The sequence below is a fragment of the Globicephala melas genome, chromosome 20, assembly GCF_963455315.2.
Source record: "Globicephala melas chromosome 20, mGloMel1.2, whole genome shotgun sequence".
Lineage (NCBI taxonomy): Eukaryota > Metazoa > Chordata > Mammalia > Artiodactyla > Delphinidae > Globicephala > Globicephala melas.
In genome coordinates this window covers 49,384,180-49,402,068 of record NC_083333.1, presented here as the reverse complement: position 1 = coordinate 49,402,068, position 17,889 = coordinate 49,384,180, and the positions used below count along the sequence as shown (strand labels likewise).

The 17,889-nt window shown below is 35.2% G+C and overlaps 1 protein-coding gene across 1 annotated transcript in view; it reads left to right on the top strand.

Annotated features, from left to right (window-relative positions):
- Window positions 1–17,889, top strand: part of BRIP1 (BRCA1 interacting DNA helicase 1) — a 198,795-nt gene that overhangs the window by 13,442 nt on the left and 167,464 nt on the right. The window contains exon 6 of the mRNA XM_030881813.2: window positions 1,387–1,506. Within this exon, the coding sequence (XP_030737673.1) occupies window positions 1,387–1,506 (120 nt within the window). The remainder of the gene's footprint in view (window positions 1–1,386; window positions 1,507–17,889) is intronic.

Below are 17,889 nucleotides of genomic sequence, written 5' to 3'. Positions count from 1 at the left end.
GTTTTAATGTAATGACAAGGTTTACTGTTATTTATTGAGTTTTTAATATCAATACATTATAAAATATGTTTATTTCTAAAAATTATTGAAGAACCGAAATTACTAGAAATTTTTTTTTTTTTTTTTTTTTTTTTTTGCGGTATGCGGGCCTCTCACTGCTGTGGCCTCTCCCGTTGCGGAGCACAGGCTCCGGACGCGCAGGGTCAGCGGCCATGGCTCACGGGCCCAGCCGCTCCGCGGCATGTGGGATCCTCCCGGACCGGGGCACGAACCCGCGTCCCCTGCAGCGGCAGGCGGACTCTCAACCACTGCGCCACCAGGGAAGCCCCACTAGAAATTTTAAATGAAATGTTTTCATAGGTGAAAACAGTGTTTTCTCATAGAGTTCATGGCATTGAGGTAAGGAGGATGGACTTTAATAGACTTAGTTACAAATAAAAAAGATTATTAAATTAACATGTCTTTTTTAGATAATTGTATATTTTTAATTGAATATACTCAAAAGGTATTTGCATTTTTATGTAGTTTATCTGTTCCATTTACAATCTTTATTAACTTCCATGATTAAACCTTGTTTTTAGAAATAGAATGAAATCGTTTTCTAGTTTTATATTTGGAAAATCACCAATTACAAATGAAGTATCTCTAGAGATTTCTTTCCCACAAAATGTGTACTTAGAGTTGGATGTTGTGAGGTAGAGCTCAATGTATAGCATTTATTCCCTGACTTCATTGGCTCTCATTTCTTTTTTGTAGGAATGGAATTATCGACAGAAATGCTTCTTTTCCTCTTTATAATTTAAGTAAATAGGTTTTGGCAAGTAAGAAAAAGCATAGATAGTTTGGAAAGAAAACAGTGGTGTTTATAAAAGAAATTTAGTCAAATACAATTTGGATTATCAAATATCTAGTAAGTAATATAATAATAGTAATCAAGTAATTTATTTCATCAGGTAGGAAATAATGAATATTTACATTTAAAGTTTTTATTCTGTGTTTTTTTTTCAATTTAGAATAAGGTTTCCATTTTTATTTACTTTTATTTTCCAATTAGATATGTAATCGGACTTTGCCATAATACTATTCTTGGTATCCATATGGTGGGACTGTTTTATGGGAAGATCATTTTACAATGCTATAGTTTTGCCACATCATTAATTAAAGCTATTTTGGTCGGAATTTGAGAGGTATTACTGTATTCTGTTTTATTTAAGTCTTATAATAAGGTGCCTATTTGTTTTTAGAAACTTTCTGATTGTTGCCAGTGAGAAATAGTCATTTTTTTTAATGCTGAAAACACGTTATAGCTATTCTGATCTTTGAGAGCAACTAGCCTCATCAAACTTCCTAGTTACAATAAATTTTATTTTGGTTCTGTATTTACAGATTAGAAAACGTCATTGTTTTGAAAAGGAGGTGCACCATTTGGATGCAAAAGTTGTTTCAGGAAAGACCACAAAACTCAACTCCCCATTAGGAAAGATAAACTCCTTTTCTCCACAAAATGTATGTATTTATGCCATTGTTCAGTTTAAAGAAGGAAAATGTGGAATTTGCTAAATCCATTTTTGAAAAAGATGAAGAATAGTGTAATCAAAGAAGAGTAGAAAACAACTCAGAGGTGCTAAGTGCTGTCACATGTCTTCTGCTGTGTGAGATGGTAAACCTATGCTCTTTGTGCCCCAGTTTCCTCATTTATAAAATAAGAGAATTGGACTAGAACGAGATCTGAAAGTTTTTTTCCTCTTTTACATTCTAATGTTTGTGAACTCTACTTCCTAGAGTTCTTTCAGTGTCCTTAGGGCATTAGGTCTCAAAGGAGTGGTCCAGGGAGCTCTGGAGATTCCTGAGATTTTTTTCCAGATAGTCTGTGAGGTCAAACGTATTTTCATAGTGATGTTAAGATGTTACTTACCTTTTTTTTTTTTTTACCGTCTTTGACATTTGCACTGATGGTACAAAAGCATAGGTTGGTAAAACTGTTGGTGCTTTAGCACAATAAGGGTAGTGGCATCAACCTGTATTAATAGTTATTTTCTTCACTGTCGTTAATGCATAGTTAAGAAAAGCCAGTTTCATTTAAGTCCTTGATGAAGCAGTAAAAATTACTAATTTTATTAAATCTTCACCCTTGAGATTTTTAACATTCTGTGTGAAGAATAGAGTAGTTTTCGTAAATCACTTTTGCATTCAGGAGTAGGATGGTTTTCTTGAGGGAAAGCACTTATAGGATTGTTTGGATTGTGAGCTGAACTAGCCACTTTTTTCACAGAACATTGTTTTTACTTGAAAGAATAACTGAGACTAACTTCGGTAATTCTCGAAAATAAACAAAGTGAGCCTGATAAAATTTGAGTTTTCAGTGAAAAATCAGAATTTTGAAAAATTGTGTATACTACTGTGAGCTTAGCAGTTTTCTGATACTTAAAGACTGATGATATTTATTGGTGGTGATATTGTATACGTGACTTTTTGATATTGTATAATGAAATATGTTTCATTTATATAGTTTTATATAAATGGAATCATGCCTGGAATTTTTTATTGAATTCCAAATATTGTGAAGTTTACCTTGTTTTGGGTACTAGATATTATTGTATTTCTATAAGTACTCTTGAGTTTTGCTCTGGGATGCAGTTAAATTACTTGGAATCAGCTTGATCCTTTTGGTTCGTGCTTTTAGGATTTGTTAGGTAGGACCTGAGGTTTAGTTTTGGGCTACCTCAGTAGAGGCTACCTCCTTTTGAGTCCTCTACCTAATGCTCCATGAACTGTGAAGTTTTCCAGCCTGGCTGGTGGGAACAGGCACTGTTCCATGCTGTCTGTGAGTGTCTCATCATTTCAGGTGGTTCTTGCCACTATCTTGGATTGTTTCCTCATTGGCATGTGCTGATCAGTACTCTAGTAGATACTTGAGAGGTCCTTCTGCAGATCTCTGGAGTGCATTCTTTGTGCAGCACTCTCCATTCTGCTTCTTCTCTGTGAACTTTAGTCTTGGTGTCCCTGGACTCTCAGCAGTGTCTCTTCAACTTGGGTTTGCTGGACTATATCTGGGTTCCCCTTCCCCATGCCGCAGCATGCAAACTCTCAGGACAACAAGCTGAAAGAATCATAAGGCTTAATCTCATTTGTTTCCCATCTCTCAGGGATCACTCTTCCTTACCTGATGTCCTGTATCTTAAAAACTGTTGTTTCATATAGTCTGTCTGTATTTTTAGTTTTTCAGGTAGGGGATGAAACAACTCACTGACAAATTCCAGAAGTCTTTAGATGGCTTATAAAGCTCCTGTTTACCGGTACAGTCTTTAGGCCATTATAAACTTTTTGCATTCTTTTGCCCCTTCTCCTCTTTCCCACTTTTTTTGTCTGACTTCTGATAATCCTTCAGGAAGCCTTCCTTGGTGTCCCCAATTTTGAGTTAGATTCTCATCTGGAATGTTCCTTGTATTTCTCAAGAACATTTTCTTTTTTTTTTTTAATTAACATTTTATTTTTATTTTATGTAATTAAATTAATTTATTATTTTATTATTTTTGGCTGCATCAGGTGTTTTTTTTTTATCATCTTTATTGGAGTATAATTGTATGGATATGTATGTTCCTATTACCATTTTCTTAATTGTTTTGGGTTTGTTATTGTAGGTCTTTTCCTTCTCTTGTGTTTCCTGCCAAGAGAAGTTCCTTTAGGATTTGTTGTAAAGCTGGTTTGGGCGTGCTGAATTCTCTTAGCTTTTGCTTGTCTGTAAAGGTTTTAATTTCTCTGTCAAATGTGAAATGAGATCCTTGCTAGGTAGAGTAATCTTGGTTGTAGGTTTTTCCCTTTCATCACTTTAAATATGTCCTGCCACTCCCTTCTGTCTTGCAGAGTTTTTTGCTGAAAGATCAGCTGTTAACCTTATGGGGATTCCCTTGTATGTTGTTTTTCCCTTGCTGCTTTTAATATATTTTCTTTGTAGTTAATTTTTGGTAGTCTGATTAATATGTGTTTTGGCATGTTTCTCTTTGGATTTATCCTGTATGGGACTTTTCTGTGCTTTTTGGACTTCATTGACTATTTCCTTTCCCGTATTAGGGAAGTTTTCAACTATAATCTCTTCAAATGTTTTCTCAGTCCCTTTCTTTTTCTCTTCTTCTGGGACTCCTATAATTCGAATGTTGGTGCGTTTAATGTTGTCCTAGAGGTCTCTGAGACTGTCCTCAATTCTTTTCATTCTTTTTTCTTAATTCTGCTCTGCAGTAGTTATTTCCACTATTTTATCTTCCAGGTCACTTATATGTTTTTCTGCCTCATTTATTCTGCTATTGATCCCTTCTGGAGAATTTTTAATTTCATTTATTGTGTTTTTCATCATTGTTTGTTTGCTCTTTAGTTCTTCTAGATTCTTGTTAAACGTTTCTTGTATTTTCTCCATTTTATTTCCAAGATTTTGCATCATCTTTACTATCATTACTCTGAATTCTTTTTCAGGTAGATTGCCTATTTCCTCTTTGCATCAGGTCTTAGCTGTGGCACACGGGATCTTTCGTTGTGGCGCACAGGCTCTTCGTTTCAGTGTACAGGCTTCTCTCTAGTTGTGGTGTGCGGGCTCCAGAGTGCACAGGGCTCAGTAGTTGTGGTGTGCAGGCTCTCTAGTTGTGTCATGTGGGGTCCAGAGTGCGTGGGCTCTATAGTGTTGGCACGTGGGGTCACCAGTTGTGACACGCAGGCTCAGTAGTTGTGGTGCGTGGGCTTAGTTGCCCTGCGGCATGTATGATCCTAGTTCCCTGACTAGGGATCGAACCCACATCCCCTGCATTGGAAGGCGGATTCTTAACCACTGGACCACGAGGGAAGTCCCTACTTCCCAGTTTTTAACACTTACCTTACTCTTAATATCCTCTCCACAGGCTCTTAGTTCCATTATGAACAACACCAGTTTCTCTGAGACCTCCTTGAAGACTGTGACTGTTTTATTCATCTTTTTGTTTCAAGCACCTAACGTAGTGCCAGGAACCTAGTTGTAGACTGAGTAAATGAATACCATAATCCCTGCCCTCAAAGAGCCTTCTTTTAAATTCTTGAAAATACTGAGTGGGGGAAAAGAATAGTCAGTTATCTTCAGAGAAGGCTTATGTTTGGAGAAGTCATCTCAGGAGTTTTTAATGTCAGTAAAAATATATGCTTTATGTTTGCCAGTGTTTTCTTGCTCATTTTCTTTCACTGTACCTTATTGTCTTCATAGCCCTTACTATTTGAATTTATTAGTCTACTTGTTTATTATCTATTTGCCCTGTTAGAATGTAATGTCAATCTTTTTCACGGGTATCTCGGCTACCTAGAACAGTGTATGGCATATATTAGTTGCCCAATAAATATTTGTTGGTAGAATCTTATTGAATTCTTATAATGACTTTGAGGCAGGTACTATTGTTATTCTCATCTTACAGATAAGGAAACTCTGAGAAGTAAGTAATTTGCTTAAGGTCACAAAGCTGGCAAATAGTGGAGTTAGATCCTACCTAAGGAGTCTGATGCTCTGGCAAATGCTCTAATTACTTTATTATACATTCTCTAAAATGCCTCAGAAATTCTGGAGCCGTGTAAACAGTATTCTAGCACCAAGATAAGGGAAAAAATATGTAGAAGCCTCAAGGCTAAAGAAATCAAGTATAGAATAATATGATTGATAATAGCTAAAATAAGATAAAGTTTTTTGTTTTTTAAGGATTTTTTTTGTTTCGTTTTGTTTTTACTGGTTAAGAGAATGAGCTCAAATCAGAGTGCCTGGGTTTTAATCACAGTTCTGCTCTTTACAACCTTTGTAACCTTGATTAAGGTTTTAAACTATTGCTACTTCATTTTCCCATTTGTTAAATGGGGATGGTAATAGTATCTATCTTACAGGGCAGCTAGAGGATTAAACAAGTTAATACTTATAAAGTGCTTAGATTATACTTGGCATATCTTGGAGCTTATTAAGTGGTAAGTGGTAGTAAAAGTATCATCAGCAGCAGTTGTAGTAGCAGCAAATACTTACATATTTGTATGCTGCTGATAAAAGGTATTATATAATACTGGTTAATAATATTAATTTTCAGAAGTTAGGTTTATAATTAGCAAATTCTTTTAATATGTGTTAAAGATGTTTATAGCTCAACCTGTTTAGGATCTAGACCACTTGACCATAAGCAGAGCTACTGTGCTCCTGGCTGAGTATCTTAATTTTAAACTAAGTTCTTTGATTGATTTCTTGTTTTGGTTATATACTATGTTGATCATTTATTATGATCTTCTTATTGGCAAAGTATAATTGTATCTATACATGTGTATCTATATCTTTATATCAGTTTTATTTTTAAACCAGAAGTTACAAGTTTTCTTCCTTGGCTTTAGCTGGTATAGGTCTACATTGCTTTAGAAATGCAATAATTTTTCATAGATGGGTGATTTATTACTCATAATGTTAAAGGTATGGGTTTCTGACAATTTCTTACAAGTTTGAAGATTTATTGAAGAAGCTAAATCTCAACTAACTCTAGTAACTCAAATGGTAACATTTCACTAGTCAACAGAACTTTTGTTTGTAAGAAGACATAAGTGATATATGCCATACTAATTAAGCATGCATAAAGTAAATTTGTCAGACACCAGAGTACTTTTGCAATGACAGAAAAGACCATATGGCCGAGCTCTAATATTTGTTCTTTTTTTGATAGTCTATAGTGAAAAGCATGAATATATAAAGTAACTTTATGAAAACCCCCACAAATACTTAGGTAAAATGATCTGTATTCTCAATGTAATTTTTTTTGTTTCTAACAAAAATAGAGTAAGCAGTTACAATAGAAACATAATTAGTACAAAATGTAAAGTTTTAGCTAATGTGAATGTTTCTTCCTTTTGTACTTTAGTAAATTGTTAGTGAATTTTAGTAAATTGTTAAGAAAACCTGTAGTTTTTTGTATTTTGGCTATCATCTTAATTTTAAAAGCTTATGGTAATATTTTTAATAAATCTTACATGGATATTTAGCAGTAAATAATACTTCTCGTTTTTCAGAGAACCAGGGCTAAACATTTTCATGGATATAATATAATAAAGAATAATGGGGATACGTGTAGGGGTAATTTATTTAAAGAAACGAGTCTTTGAGTATAGTAATATGTTTTTCCCTGCTAGAAATTTACTTTGGTTTCTGGTACAACTTTTTTTCTCTTTCTGTTTTTTAATGAAGGTATAATTAACATTTAATATGTTAGTTTCAGGTGTACAACATAATGGTTCAATATTTGTATACATTGCGAAATGATCACCATAAGTCTAGTTAATATGTCACCTTACATAGTTACAAGATTTTTTTTTCTTATGATGAGAGCTTTTAAGATTTACTCTCTTAGCTGCTGTCAAATATTTAACACAGTATTATTAACTGTAGTCACCATCCTGTACATGACATCCACATGACTTATTTATTTTATAACTGGAAGTTTGTACCTTTTGACCTCCTTCACCCATTTCTTCTGCTCTTCACCGCCATCTCTAGCAGCCACCAATCTGTTCTCTGCATCTGTGAGCTTGTTTTTTTTGTTTTTGCATTGTTTTTGTTTTTAGATTTTACATACAAATTTGCCTTTCTCAGTCTGACTTATTCCACTACACGTAATATCCTCCATGTTCATCCACGTTGTCCCAAATGCCAAGATTTTATTCTTTTTTATGGCTGAATAATATTCCATTGTGTATATATACATATACATATACGTGTGTGTGTGTGTGTATACACACACACACCACATTTTCTTTATGCATTCATCCATCTATGGACACATATTGTTTCCATATCTTGGCCATTATAAGTAATGCTGCAGTGAACATGGGAGTGCATATATCTTTTTGAGTTACTGTTTTCATTTTCTTCAGGTAAATTCTCAGATGTGGAATTCCTGTATCTTGGTTATTCTATTTTTAATTTTTCTGAGTAACTTTCATACTGTTTCCATAGTGACTGCATCAGTTTACATTCTGCCAACAGTTCACAAGGATTCCCTTTTCTCCACATCCTTGCCAATACTTGCTGTTTTTTGTCTTTTTGATAATAGTCATTTTAACAGGTGTGAGGTGATGTTTCATTGTGATTTCGATTTGCATTTCCCTGATGATTAGTGATGTTGAGCATCTTTTCATATACTTGTTGGCCATCTGTATGTCTTCTATGGAAAAATGTCTCTTCATATCTTCCGCCATTTTTTGTTCGGATTGCTATTGAGTTGTATGAATTCTTTGTATATTAGATATTCGTCCCTTATCAGATACATGATTTGCAAATATTTTCTGCTTTTCAGTAGGTTGCCTTTTCACTTTGTTGATGGTTTCCTTTGCTGTGCCGAAGCTTTTTAGTTTGATGTAGTACCCCTTGTTTATTTTTCCTTTTGTTGCTTTTGCTTTTAGAGTCAGATTAAAAAAACTATTGCCAAGACCTCTGTTAAGGAGTTTACCCACCTATGTTTTCTTCCAGGAGTTTTATGATTTCAGGCCTGAGGTCCAAGTGTTTAATCCATTTTGCGTTAATTTTTGTAGGTAATGTAAGATAGTTGTTCAGTTTCATTCTTTTGCATGTGGCTGTCCAGTTTTCCGAGCACCATTTATTAAAGAGACTGTCCTTTCCCCATTGTATAACATTTTAAAATCATTGCAAAGTGGCTTGCTATAAATCACGAAAAATATTTTCTGTAAATTCTGGGATAGATGATTTCATAAAAAGTAGAAGAAAAATGTAGTTTCATAATGTTTAATATTTATTTTATATCAGTTTCTGAAGTGAGTTTATCACCAAAACTTTTAGATAAAGTAATTTTAGAAATGCAGTCCATATTTTAGAACTTTTCTTATGTTGAAAGATCATATGCCTCATATTTATGTATCATATTTTAATCTAGATTATCTACAGATTTGAATAAAGTAAATTGAGGAACATGGGAAAGAAACATTTCTTTTTAGGACCTGTTCCTTCAAATGGGAGGAAAAAGAGGGTGGGACTAGATTTAATATACCTTATATCCCATTTAACTGTGATACCTCTAAATTCTAATGATGCTTTTCCTATTTTGATCCTTATAAGATTATATTAGGGAGCATTTATTTTTTAGAAGAATAGTTATTTGGATTGGTATATTAATTGTTTAGTTCTCTTATCCCTACAAAGATATAAATGCTACAGTTTTCATACATTTAAAAACTGCAGTTGTATTATTTTCTGGAAAACTCTCCTCCATAAATTAAATGATAAATTAGTTTAATGATTTCTGTTTTCCTCTAAATTTGACATTAAACTGTTTTATGTTTTTCTTTTAAGTCTTCTTAGTTTTTATGAAAATAATTTAGCTTCCAACCTGTGAATTGAATTGGGTAGTTGTCTTTTTACCTTCCTATCATCTCCAGTTTCCTCACTCTCTTCAAGTCAGAAAATGGTGTCAGTACCTCCTCTATTAAATGAATTACCTTCCAAAGACCCCTGCTTTTTCCCTTTCCTTGCATTTTACTTAGTTATTTATTATTTTTTTAATACATCTTTATTGGAGTATAATTGCTTTATGATGTTGTGTTAGCTTCTGCTGTACAACACAGTGAATCAAGTATATGCATACATATATCCCCATATTCCTTCCCTCTTGAGCCTCCCTCCCACCCTCCCTATCCTACCCCTCTAGGTTGTCACAGAGCACCGAGCTGATCTCACTGTGATATGCAGCAGCTTCCCACTAGCTACCTATTTTACATTTGGTACTTGTATATATGTCAGTGCTACTCTCTCACTACGTCCCAGCCTCCCCATCTCCCCACCCCCATGTCCTCAAGTCCGTTCTCAATGTCTGCATCTTTATTCCTGCCCTACCACTAGGTTCGTCAGTACCATTTTTCTAGATTCCATATATATATGCGTTAGCATACAGTATTTGTTTTTCTCTTTTTGACTTCACTCTGTATGACAGATTCTAGGTCCATCCACCTCACTACAAATAACTCAATTTTGTTTCTTTTTATGGCTGAGTAATATTCCATTGTATATATATGCCACAACTTCTTTATCCACTCGTCTGTCAGTGGACATTTAGGTTGTTTCCATGTCCTGGCTATCGTAAATAGTGCTGAAAATGAACATTGGAGTACATGACTCTTTTTGAATTATGGTTCTCTCAGGGTATATGCCCAGTAGTGGGAATGCTGGGTCACATGGTAGTTCTATTTTTAGTTTTTTTAAGGAATCTCCATACTCTTCTCCATAATGGCTGCACCAATTTACATTTCCACCAACAGTGCAGGAGGGTTCCCTTTTCTCCACACCCTCTCCAGCATTTATTGTTTGTAGACATTTTGATGATGGCCATTCTGACCAGTGTGAGGTAATACCTCATTGTAGTTTTGATTTGCATTTCTCTAATGATTAGTGATATTGAGCATCTTTTCATGTGTTTGTTGGCCATCTGTATATCTTCTTTGGAGAAATGTCTGTAGGTCTTCCGCCCATTTTTGCACTGGGTTGTTTGTTTTTTTGAGATTGAGCTGTATGAGCTGCTTGTATATTTTGGAGATTAATCCTTTGTCAGTTGCTTCATTTGCAAATATTTTCTCCCATTCTGAGGGTTGTCTTTTCATCTTGCTTATGGTTTCCTTTGCTGTGCAAAAGCTTTGAAGTTTCATTACGTCCCATTTGTTTATTTTTGTTTTTATTTCCATTACTCTATGAGGTGGGTCGAAAAGGATGTTCCTGTGATTTATGTCATAGAGTGTTCTGCCTATGTTTTCCTCTAAGAGTTTTATAGCATCTGGCCTTATATTTAGGTCTTTAATCCATCTTGAGTTTATTTTTGTGTATGGTGTTAGGAAGTGTTCTAATTTCATTCTTTTACATGTAGCTGTCCAGTTTTCCGAGCACCACTTATTGAAGAGGCTGCCTTTTCTCCATTGTATATTCTTGCCTGCCTACATTTTATTTATGTATTTATGTATGTATTTCTTTTTGGTCTCACCATGCGGCATGTGGGATCTTAGTTCCCCCTACCAGGGATTGAACCCATGCCCCCTGCAGTGGAAGCACAGAGAGTTAACCACTGGACCGCCAGAGAAGTCCCTCTTTACATTTTAGATTCATGTTTTTATACAGATAATTCATATTATCAAGGATCAAGGATAATTCATATTGTCAAGGATCTAGTGAGGCATCAGTCTCCGTGTGGTCAAAATATAGTTAAGAAAAAACATATTTTAGAATAGAATGTTAAAATTCTGATATTACCTTGTTCTACCGCTCATAACCATTTTCTTTAGAATTTATTTATATGTATTCTCTTAATTCTTTTAGCAAATCCTCCCAATGAGTGAGGTATTCTCACAGACACATTCTTATGCTTATACCTGCTGTTTATTAAACAAGTGCTAACATTGTGTATATACTTCTAGAAAAAGTAGTGTCTATTTTTGCCTAGTGTGTAGAAAAGAGGTGGGTCCAGCAGAGTGCGCTGTTGATCTTCAGGTAAAGTGTTGGTGTTGGGCAAAGCCTTGGTCTGTTTTTCTTCCTCTTAAACCCTGCCTTTACTTTCTTTTCTCTCTGTCTCTCTTTTTCTCTCCCTCTCTTTCCTCCCCCTCTTCCCCTCCGTATCTCCCTTTAATGCTGAAGATGTTCTCAGGAGAAAATGACCAATTTATTTTGAAAAGCTGTTATTTTACAAGTCATTTTCTCGTAGTTTTACTGTACTTTTTATTTAAAATAACTGCTTGTATAGTGAAATAATGCTTACTGTGTTTCAGGAACTCTTAAATAGTCTAGAAATACTAATTTACCTGGTAAATACAGGTTCATGTGAGTTAATGCTTATTGCAGGTCCTTTTAAGTTTTCAGTGGATTTGACAATTTTCAAAATAAAACAAAAGAATTTAATTGAATCCCTATAATAACCTTATGAGGAAGGTGTTAATATTTTCTTCAATGACAGAAGAGGAAATTGAGTCACAGATAGTTTAAGTTCATGTCACGAAGCTGATGAGTAGAGGCTGGTTTAAAACTCAGGCATTCTGGCTCTAGAATTAATCCTCTCAGCCACCTCACTATTCTGCCTCTGAATCAACTCTTCCCGATGACCTTTAGATTAAAGACAGTTCATTTATATACTTTCACAGGTAATATTATGTAGATATTTCATTTAATATTAATTCCTCTTTCAGTCTCTCTCTCTCAACACCCTGTTCTTTTATGATGCTTACCAAAGTTTATGATTACATATTTATTTATAGGTTTCATGGTTTTACTTGCCTCCTTGCCAGGCTGTCCATAAGGACAAGTGTATTGTCTCTCTTGTTCACTTTTTTATAACCAGCATCTGGCACAGGACCTGTGCTTATATTTGTTGAATAAATGAATGGAAAAATGGCTAAAGTTAAGAAAATGTACTCTTTACCACCATTTCTTGTGGCTTACAGCTTTTACTCAGATCCAGATACTTAAAAAGGTGTGACAGTACTGTTAAATAGAGGAGACTGAAAGCAGGTTTTTAAATGTTTTTTTGCTTCTTCTGCAGTACATTTTGGTTGTAGTTTATGTACTAGCACACAAAAATAAAAGATCAAATAATGATTTCAGGGACCAAGAGGTAAATTGGTGCTTAATATAAACAAAAGATTAGAAACAACTTTTGTTTTCTGTAGCTACTCTGTGACCACACTGTTAAATAATATGACCATCTAGTTGAAGTATAGTTTATTCAAGACAGCAAAATTTTTGAAAACCATTATATGCCAAACACTTAAAAACAATAACTTACATTTCTTTGACAGTTAATAATAATGATATAATGATAGCTTTTTGGAACATGTACGTGTGCCAGGCAGTTTGTACGTTCTCTCATATATCCTTACGTGAACTCTGTGAAGAAAATAGAGTGGATATTAGTCTCATTTTATAGATAAGAAAATTGGAGCCCAAAGATACTAGATTATTTGACAATGGTCATAATTATGGATATATGGTAGGACTGTGATTTGAGTCTAGTTCTAAAATTGAGCTGAATATAGATTCATGGAAAGGAGAGAAAAGGAATGGCTGGGAAAATTTTTTGTTTTCCTGTTGGCTTATGAGGAAAAAACAAAGTTACTTGTCAAGAGAAAAGAGATTTTATTATTCAGTATGTCTGGCCTTAAAATATCTTCTTTTAAATAGTCTGCAGTTGCGGAAGATTAAATTATCTTAAACATTTTGTGTATTTTACCTACTAAAGAGTCAAAGGAAGTTTTAAACTCAAATTTAAAAAAAAATTATGAGGAATATACATTGTTTGAAAAACCTTTAACAATATAAAGCAGTACAGAGTAAAAAGTTAAATATTCTCCCTTAAACTATTACTTCCATCCCCCTTTCCGCTTCCCAGAAGTAAACAAGAGTAACACTTTCATGAGAATCTTTCTGGATCTTTTTGTATAAATTTACAACAGATATTTTTCATAGTTCTGTTATAGTTAAATTTTGTTTTTTGTTTTTTTTTACATTTAACCCTCTCATTTATAGAGTTTATTTTAATATATGTATGAGGCCAGGTTCTAACTGTATTCTTTTCCAAATAGATGATCAATTGTCCTAGGGTCAACTAAAGAATAATTTTTCCTGATTTAATTTTTCCTTTGCTGTTATCACATACTAAATTGTTATATATACTTGGATTGGTTCCTGGCCTTTTTTTAAAAATTTTTAATATTTTTCAAACCATATATGTGTATAGTCAGAGTCAAAGAGTTCTACGTGGCTTCAAACAAAAAGCAGTAGACCTCTGCCCTAGTTCTAGTCTCTACCAGTTCCCCCTATCTGAAGTCAATAACTTAATCATTTTACCTGTTTATTCTGATATTTATCTATTTTTTAAAAAAAGTAACAAGCATGTTCTGCCTTTTTCTTGAATTTTCAGTTTTGGATACCTTCCATTTTCCTTCCATTGTCTTCCTACTGTCCTTTCTTTTTCTTTTTGGGCTGCGTCAGGTCTTAGTTGCAGCACGTAGGATCTTCATTGAGGCATGCAAGATCTTTCATTGCGGTGCATGGGCTTCTGTACTTGTAATGTGCAGGCTTCTCTCTAGTTGTGGCGTGCGCTCCAGGGCACGTGAGCTCCAGAGCGCATGGGCTCTGTTGTTTGCAGCATGCGGGCTCTCTCGTTGAGGCACGTGAGCTCAGTAGTTGTGGCGGGCAGGCTTAGTTGCCCCACGGCATGTGGGATCTTAGTTCCCTGACCAGGGATTGAACACACATCCCCTGCGTTGGAAGGCAGATTCTCTACCACTGTACCACCAGGGAAGTTCCCTGTCCTTTCTAATTTTCTCATTACTTTTCCCCCTCAAGCCTCACAATATTTGATGTTTACATTATTGTAATTATGTAAATATCATTAAAAACTGAGCCAAGTGTTAGATTATGATTACAGTTCTTTCCCCAAACCAGGTTTTATTTTTTCTAGTGCTTAATATTTGTCTTGTCATTTACTTAGTTTTCTGTATATCTGTAACTATTTATCTCCAAATTCTGATAGAGCTTAAAATCTGTTAACTCATTCGAATGTATCAGGTCAAGAATGTCCATATTTCTTAGACTCTCAATATTTAGTGAAAATAATGAAAAATACTTTTTTGATGTTGAATTTTATTATATGTATTTTAATGACATTGACCTTTTTTTTTGTTTCTTTTTTTTTTTTTTTTTTTTTGCGTTACGCGGGCCTCTCACTGTTGTGGCCTCTCCTGCTGCGGAGCAACAGGCTCTGGACGCGCAGGCTCAGCGGCCATGGCTCACGGGCACAGCCGCTCCGCGGCATGTGGGGTCTTCCCGGACAGGGGCACGAACCCGTGTCCCCTGCATCGGCAGGCAGACTCTCAACCACTGCGCCACCAGGGAAGCCCTGACCTTTTTTGAATGCAAAAGCATTATCTATTCCTTAGTGAAAATTTGGAAACCACCAAAATGTATACTCAAGTTATTAACATTAATCTTTAATTCAACTATCACCTTAGTATCAACCCCTTGTTATTTTGCTTGCTATCCTTTTACACACAGACACACACACACACACACATACACACACAGTTTTTTACCAATTGCTGTGTAACAAATCAACCATTTATTTAGCTTACTATTCTGAGGGTCAGCAATTTAGGCTGGGCTCAGCTGGGCATTTCTTCTGCTGATCTCAGCTGGTCCACTCATGCATCCGTGGTCAGTTGCAGGTCAGCTGCAAGTCAGCAAGGCGGCTCTGCTTCTTAGGCTTGGTTGGCAGTTGACTAGGACCATGGGACCATGGCGTGGGTACCTCTCATCATCCAGCAGACTAATCCCAGCTTATATGTATGGTGGCCCCAAGGTTCCAGGAACAGCAAGAGAGCAAACCCCAATGTGCAAAATACCTTTTGAGCCTCTGTTTATGCCACATTTCCTAATATCCCAGTCACCAAAGCAAGTCACATGGCCAAACTGAGATTTGAGGTAAGGAGTTCACCTCTTTTTTTTTTAAAATTAATTTTTTTATTTTTGGCTGTGTTGGGTCTTCGTTTCTGTGCGAGGGCTTTCTCTAGTTGTGGCAAGCGGGGGCCACTCTTCATCGTGGTGCGTGGGCCTCTCACTATCGTGGCCTCTCTTGCTGTGGAGCACAGGCTCCAGACGCGCAGGCTCAGTAGTTGTGGCTCATGGGCCTAGTGGTTCCGCAGCATGTGGGATCTTCCCAGACCAGGGCTCAAACCCGTGTCCCCTGCATTGGCAGGCAGATTCTCAACCACTGTACCATCAGGGAAGCCCAGGAGTTCACCTCTTGGTGAGAAGAGCTTCAAAGTGACCTTGCAAAGGGGACTTACATATAGAAATGAGAAGAATTTTTGGCCATTAAAAAATATATATGTATATCTGTTTATAATATGCATTATGCATATACTTTTTTAAAAACAAAATTTAGATAGGATTTATTATTAAAAAAAATTTTTTTTATTTAGCTGCACTTCAGGTTCTTAGTTCCCCAACCATGAATCGAACCTGGGTCCTGGGAGTGAAAGTGTGGAGTCCGAAGCACTGGACTGCCAGGAAGTTCCCAACAAAATTTGGATTATAGTGTATATAGCGTATATAGCATTTATTTTTCACCTAATATATCATGGTCATAGAAAAGGCTTTTAGAAATCTAACTCTTACTTTGATGCATACTTTTTTGATACAACCTTTTTTTTCTATGTTAGGAGTTGGCAAACTACAATCCATGGGCTGAATATGGCCCACTGTCTGTTTTTATAAATTTTGGGGAACACAGTTTACATTCATTTACTTACTGTTTGTGGCTAATTTTGTGCTCTAATGGTAGAATTGAGTAGTTGTGACAGATACGATATGGCTAACAAAACTTAAAATATTTACTCTTTGGCCCTTTAAAGAAAGTTTACCAACCCTTGTCCTATGCTATTTTAATCTTGGTAAGTGAGGCCAGAAGTTGGTGGCATTAGTGAGAACCTCTTGCTTTATCTGCAAATTTGCCTAAGGGCAGGATGATAGAATGGATGAATAATTGCTTGAGTAAGTTTCCTTCAGCTCCAATAATTATGATTTTTTAAGAGCTTGTAGAAGACATAATAGTGACCTCTACAGTGGAAATAGAAAGGATAATTCTCAAAAATTTCAAATCTTCATCATGTTGAATGAACTTGGTGAATGTTCCAGAAAGATTTGACAGTTATTTTTCTTGATCTGTAGAAATATTTAATACGTATAGCAATCTAGCTGACGTGTGTACATATTTAGTGATAATAGAATCTATAATTGCCATTTAGAAGCTTTTCACTCATTGATAGTGGGTATGGAAAGATAACTTTACCTCAGAAAACTACTTTAATTGACGAATTGTCTGACCAGTAGACAGACAGATAGATATATAGATTTACTTATTAAAGTTTTTAAAGATTTTCACATAGTCACAAAATTATACAAAAATTGAAAATATAATACAAATATATATTTCTTCCCCTGAACCACTTGAGAGTAAGTTATTGATGTGATGCTCCATCACCCTGGAATACTTTAGTGTCTTATTTCCTAAAGCAAAGACATTCTTCAATATAACCATAAAAATCAGGAAATTATAATTGATTCATTGTTATCTAATACTCAGAATCAGATCAAATTTTGCAAGTTGTCTCTATGTAGTTTTTGTAGCAGAAAGATCTAGTTCAGAATCACACATTGCATTTAGTTGTCATTTTGCTATTTTCTTCAGTCTGGAACAGTTCCTCAGTCTTCCCTTGTCTTTCATGACCTTGACACTTAAGAAGATTATAGCCTTTCTAGAATGTCTCTCAACTTTGGGTTTTATTTTCATTAGATTAAAGTTATATATCTTTGGCAAGAATGTCACAGAAGTGATGCTGCATTCTACCTACTGCATCCTATGAGGTGGCAAATAGTTTCATTTTGTTTCATTACTGATGATTACTTTGATAACTTGATTAATATGATATCTGCTAGGCATCACTGTAAAGTTATCTTTCTCCCTTCATAATTAAAGAGGACTTTGTAGGGAGGAACTCTGAAACTATATAAATAGCATGTCCTCATCAAGTATTCAGTTTATTAATTTTATATTTATCTTTATGGACTCGTGATTTTACATTTTATTAAGTGAGTGATAATCTGTTACTGTATGATTTGTTTAAATGCTCAAGTGCGAGTTCAGTTAAGTTGCTTCTGTCTTTCTGACATGTATCCATTATCTTAGAGCACTTACTTGCTTTCTGGCATAATAAGATGTTCTAGGGTCATCTCCATCTTGTCGTTTCCCCACCCCAGTCCTGGATTCATCCATTTTTTCAGAGAACCCTGGTTTCTTTTAAATACTTATAGAAGCCAAG